Source organism: Alligator sinensis, unplaced genomic scaffold (genome assembly GCF_000455745.1).
Source record: "Alligator sinensis unplaced genomic scaffold, ASM45574v1 scaffold1450_1, whole genome shotgun sequence".
NCBI classification, from domain to species: domain Eukaryota; kingdom Metazoa; phylum Chordata; order Crocodylia; family Alligatoridae; genus Alligator; species Alligator sinensis.
The window spans coordinates 245,468-251,467 of NW_005842873.1; the positions used below are offsets into that span (position 1 = coordinate 245,468).

The window sequence follows — 6,000 nt, forward strand, 5'->3', positions numbered from 1 at the left end:
CCAGGTGACTGTTCTAACCATGAGACTACAGAGGCATGGTTCCTCTCTCTGCCTCAATGAATCTTATTTTAATATTTTCTGCAAACCAAACAACTAAATAAGAGTGCTTAAGACCGCCCCTCACTTCAGAATACCTCATCAGAGTCTATCATTTGGGGCCCTTCCAGGTTCGGTGGGAAACATTTAAACCCCGCTTAAACAGAGGAGGAAACAGAACCTGAGTCTCCCACGTTCACGTGTGTACTCTTACCACTAGACTGTTTCCTAAAAAGGTGGTGGCACCACCACCACCTCTTGTGTTTTAAAAAGGAGTTGATCCTTTTTACTTTTCTATAGAAAGGGTGGAGGTGTTTAACTCCAGGAGCATATAGTGGGAAGTCCCAAGTGGACATCAGTACTTCCCTGCACCCTCATGTCAGGTACCTAAACCCTGGAGAGGAGCAGGGCTTAACGCACACTCCTCTCTTCATTACTTTGTACTGGCTACCTTTGGCAGGGTCATGTTCATCCTGTTCAGCTGTCTGCTGTGAATCCTGTTCTGGTTCATGTTCAGCATGTTCAGCTGTCTGCTGTGAATCCTGTTCTGAGGCCCATAACTCTTCATATACATTGCATAGTGAGCTCAGTGTTGCACCATCTAAGTCTCTTTGTGAACAACAGCCCCTAAACTCTTGGCGCAGTGGTAATTGCCCATGTATCTATGACAGGGAATGTATTTTGTACTTCAGAAAATTTCAGCACATTCACATCAGCTCAACGCAGATATCCAAAGAAGAGTTTTAGAATCCTGTTATTATGATTTACCTCAATATTATTATTAAGTTCCATACAGAGTTGTCTGGTTTCGTCTCTTTCATGCTCATCTGTCAATATAAAAATGTACTACATAACATTTTACTTTTAAAACGTGCAAAAAATTACAGAGATGCAATAAACTGGTATATTCAATAGTACATGTAAGTTGTTTCACACTAAAACAATGTCGAAATACTATTTACATTTGTTAGACTTCTCCGTGTATCGAGCACAGGTTTCCTTGAGTAGATTGCACAAATGCCTTGTAGCGCTGTTTCTGAAAAATTAATCAAACTGCATTATCTATATAATGTTACAGGATGCACAGTACTTAGTAGGTATACAAAAATGACAAGATGTCTGCCTTGGAATGTTTATAATATATAAAGTCTTTCTTAAATGTACTGTTAACAATTTTTTAAACCTATAAATAAAGAGAAGCATTTCCAATATGAACATCTCAATGCAACTTTATTTGCACTACTTACTCTTTCAGAAGATCCTTATTTTCACATATCTCATCTTCCAGTTTCAAACTTAGTTTTTCATTTTCAAACTGATTTTATAAATAAAAGGGTACAGTCATTCAAAAATATACTTGATATCTTCAAAATTCACTGAAAATATACCTTCCCTGCACTATCAGTTTTACCTTTCTCTCTCTCTCTCTCTCTCTCTCTCTCTCGCACACTTTACTTTGTTGCTGTAGTATTAAACGTTGAACAGTGTTTGTGATAGTCATTGTAAGGACAATAAACACATCAAGTTTTGCTGTACTAGTTTTAGAAATTATTAAGAAGCTTCATTTACGTGAGTTAACTATTGCGTTCCTTTGTCTAGGTTAACTCTTAGTTTTTCAAGACAAAGTTTCATTGTTTATGAGAGGAAAATAGTTGTTAAAAAAAAAAGTGGGATTTGCTTTTAATGTGAAAATATTGGGTACATTCGACTGAGTCGTGTGGTTTTTATGCAACACAAATATTCTTTAATCCTAAATTACTTTGAAACAAAATTTTGCATACATTTGGAAATTACTAATACTTAAAAATATATTCTAACATATACTGTAGAAACACTTGCCTGTAACTCCTGAATGGCTTTACGTTGTGCTTCTATAGTCTTTCTATTCTCTTGCAGTTTTCTCCCCTTCTGCTTCAGTTCCGATTCTACAGTCACTTTCCAACATTTGATCTTTTCAGCCTCTTTGTAGAGTTTAGAGTAAAGCTCATTCATAGTCTCTATATTCTACTGAAACAAGTTCCACAAGCTTAATCTCAAAATCAATTTAATTATAAATGTTTTAAACACATATTTCTCTCTTACAATATTAATTTCAGGGGAAGTTTCCATTATGTTTACAGGCCAAATTCTAAATGGATATGTTTTACAACACCACTGACACAAGTTTTCAAAGATCCACAGCATTCACTGAAAGCACTGTGTACACTAACCTTTATCATGGAATAAACAATGAAAACTGGCATCACTTTGCTACAATAATGGAAAATACCCTTCCAGTCTCAGATTCTCTAACATAGCTGAATTAAATTATTGCGCAGTGCCGTAGCAATGGAGTTTGGCGTCCGGGGCAAAGTCCGCAGTGGCAGCCTGCCCTTGCCCCGTGCACAGATTCAGGGGGCGCACACCTCCCCATGCTTGCCCGAGAGTGCACATAGCAGCAGGAGCCACTCTTTTCCCGTCCCCGCGCCCCCCGCCAACTTTGCTGCTTGCGGCTCTGTCCCACACCCCACCCTGGCTGGGCAGAACCTGTTGCCACCTCTTTGCTTTGGCACCCAGGGCAGCTGCCTGGCTCACCCTCCCCCACACCTTGCTACGGCACTGTTCTCGCATGTCATGTATGATTACACCAGGTGAAATCCCAGCCCCATTGAGTTTAATAGGAGTTTTGGTTCTAAATTCAATGGCGCCAGGATTTCACCTATTAGGTTTTCCATAAAGATGCCTGTTCTCAGAATTACATATGCTGTGGTCATTCATCCATACTTAGGTGTTACAGAGTGAAGTCAGTAAGGCTCTGAAAAAACATAGTCAAGAATTCCTACAATGTTTTTCCATAGCAGATGTGGCTTTTCCTGATGTCAATCAGGCAAGTGTTCTAAAAAGACTTGTAGAGTGCTATACAGGAAATAGTAAAGCAGTGGTATTAAGCAGGTCATAGAATAGAGGGAAAGGACACCAGGTGACATTTTTGCACAATTAATAAAAAAGCAAACAATTAAGTCACATGTTTTCATTTTCTCTGGCTGCAGGAAATGAATACAGCATAGGTGCACTTTATTAACTGCTAAGACTTAAGAAATTCAGTCCAAAATCGTGAGACCTGCAAGAAGTTTGTGTGATCTGGCTGTGTATATCCACATACCAGATCTGGGAACACCTTGTCTGTTGCTGTAAATAGATAGCATTGCTGAGCGTCATGGTAGAGCACAATAACAGCAACATAAGAACAGGAAAAAATGGGCTAAAACTACTATAACCCAGAATATTTCAGCAGTTCATGCTAATAATTTCATGAACACACAGTTTTTAAGCCAGCATGGGCCACCAGGATCATCTAGTTCACTGATACCCATACCATGGCTCTTGAGCCACAAGTAATTCTTTAACTTAACTCTTGCAGTTCTTCCCAGAAAATACTGTTCAGTATTACTTTTTTTTTTTTGAAACTGCTTGAACTGCTTACCTTTCTTCCTGCAGTCATGAATAATACAGAACATGCAACTACATGCTGTAGCTTTTTTCTCTTGGGCTGGAGTGTTTATCACAATTCAGCTAGGTTTGCATTGACTCTTGTGATTTTTTTAGCTTATGTGACTCCTGAGACATTCCAGTTTGAGATGTAGTTAGTTATGTTAGTTTAAAGTCAAGTAGAAGATAGGATGGATTTGCACGTTATAAACTAACCAAAGTGTGGACACGCGCACATGCACATATGCACATTCCATATATATATATGGCACAAACTTTTGTGGGCTGAAGCTCACTGCCAGGACAATCAGGACTGATAGTGTTTGATCTCCTACTTAATACAGGCTTTCTCCCAGTTCCACAACAAACCTTCCGTGTGATTTTCAGCAAGTCACTTAGTCTTTCTCAGCCAGACCCTTAAAAGGTATCTGAACTAGGATTTAGGTGAAATATGTGCCCTTTATGCCAAAACCCAAAACGGTGATCCTGAAAACCCCGATTCAGCCAGTGCCTAATCCCTGGCGGCATGTAAACTCTAGACACGCTTTACTTCCTTGCAGGTTCCCCAAGTGATTAGAGGTACACCCAAAGTGCTCCAGTCTTGATAAAGCTGAAAGCTAAACTTTAATGGTGAGGATGACCCAGAAACTAGGCATTGCTGTGCTTATAGCCCCTGAGGAGCTCGATGCAGGAGGCATTCTCAAAGCACTCCTAATGCACACTGACCCTACTAAGCCCACACAACATGCAGTGGTGACCATCACCTTATCTTAAACTGCAGATGTTAAAGAATCATCAGGTAAAATACAGAAAAGCTTCTAGGAAGAGAGACTGGAACTCAGCATGCCCCTGCCCAGACAAATATCTTCTAGGCTACAGGATCATGCTCTCTCTTCTGCATCCATTCTCTCTCTGGCCCAATGAATCTTGAATATTTTTCTGTCTTTGAACAGTGGAAAGTGCTCCCAACCAAAGCAGGACAATCTATAGTCTGGTGGTTACGGCACCCGCCTGGGAAGAGTCACAGAGAGCATCCCTTTCTTCAGTGTGTTTTACTGGCTAGCCCAGTGGAGGCCAACCTCTGGCAGGTGTGCCACCAATTAAGCCTCACAGTCCATGACTGCCACTCCGATCCTCCTCCCCAGCCTGATCTGCTGCTCTGTTTTCTGTTTCCTGCCCTAGCTGCCACGGTGCTGCATGCCCCCTCTGGTTTTGTGCAAGCTGCCGACAGAGATTGCCAGGGCCCCTTGTCTCGCACGTACCACACGTTGGCCACTCTTGGGTTAGCTCTATGCCAGTGGTTCTCAGGCCTTTTAGAGTCAAGGCACCCCTCAGAAAGTGTCAGCGGTTCATTTTCACTTGATTTTTTTGAATACAGAAAAAAATCATACAGCAATTCCGCTGTTGCAAAGAACTCAGACAGACCATAACAGGTCAGAATGTTTTCAACACTATGGATGCCTATCGGAAATCTTATTTTGTAAACACCTAACAGTGCTAACGTCGCATGGCCCTGCACAACACACCTGACAGGACCTTAAAGGCCCCCTAGTCCTGCAGCACCCTGGTTGAGAAGTACCGCTCTTTGTGGATGAGTACTGACTTAAGGCAGCTCTCATTCAGCATACTGGAGATTTTTTTAGCCTTTTCTGAGCCATAGAGTTTTCCTAATTTACTGTACAGAGCGCTTAAAGGGCCTAACGCAGGGATAAGGACTCCAGTCCAAAATGCAGACAACTTATTAAGGCATTGCCCGACTTCTAGGCATCCAAGTCCTCTGTTGGATCTAGCACTGTTCTAACTCTCCTCTCTTAAAAATGTTACTCTTAATTTTAGGGATGATGTGAGGATAAATACATAAATATTAGATACTAGATGTACAGACTGCACGCTGACCTCGTCTTCTATCCTAGACCAAAGTTTTACCTTCTGTGAAATGGGATCTGGAAAATAAAACATATTTATGTTTTAAAACAAAACAAAACACGTGTATCTGTGTGTGTGTGTGTGTGTGTATGTGTATATATTTTCTAAATACACATTCATAACATAGTGTAAAAGGAATGAAGTTAGTGATGACAACATGTGCAAGCGTGTGTATGTTTTAGAGCTCATTTTGAAGGGCATCACGTTGGAAAATTAAAGAGAATGGTTGTACAAAGGAATGCCTTACGTTTTTCAGTTTGACCTGGATGTGTGACTTCATTTTGGCTTGGAGTACACGGCAGTACAAAAGGCGAGCCAAAATCATCCTCTGTGCACTTATTAAAACCCTACGCAAATGCAAACAGCGTGTTAGGGCCGGCGTGAAGGCTGGCCCAGCCCAGCCCAGCCCAGCCGGGCATGGCCCCACCGCCACCGGGCTGGCAGGGGCGAGCGCCTCCGCCCCGCGTCCCGCTCCCCAGAGCCTGCGCCCCACTGCCCTCCCGGCTGAGCCCCCGCTAGAAAGCGCCGGGACAGCTCTCCGTGTCGGGGGTAGAGGAACAGGGGGGGGCA

General features: G+C 42.0%; 1 protein-coding gene across 4 annotated transcripts in view; it reads right to left on the reverse strand.

Annotated features, from left to right (window-relative positions):
• Positions 1-5,777, reverse strand: part of SYCP1 (synaptonemal complex protein 1) — a 33,488-nt gene extending 27,711 nt beyond the window's left edge. The window contains exons 1-6 of one of the 4 annotated variants that reach the window (XM_025191943.1): positions 5,678-5,777; positions 5,431-5,447; positions 1,876-2,040; positions 1,284-1,351; positions 999-1,072; positions 805-863 (exon numbers count right to left, since the gene is read on the reverse strand). In XM_025191943.1, the coding sequence (XP_025047728.1) occupies positions 805-863; positions 999-1,072; positions 1,284-1,351; positions 1,876-2,028 (354 nt within the window). In that variant the 5' untranslated portion in view covers positions 2,029-2,040; positions 5,431-5,447; positions 5,678-5,777. Of the gene's footprint in view, positions 1-804; positions 864-998; positions 1,073-1,283; positions 1,352-1,875; positions 2,044-5,400; positions 5,448-5,677 lie in introns of all 4 variants that reach the window. The other 3 variants (XM_025191941.1, XM_025191942.1, XM_025191940.1) reach the window with 3 other exon arrangements.
• Positions 5,778-6,000: the final 223 nt, after the last annotated feature.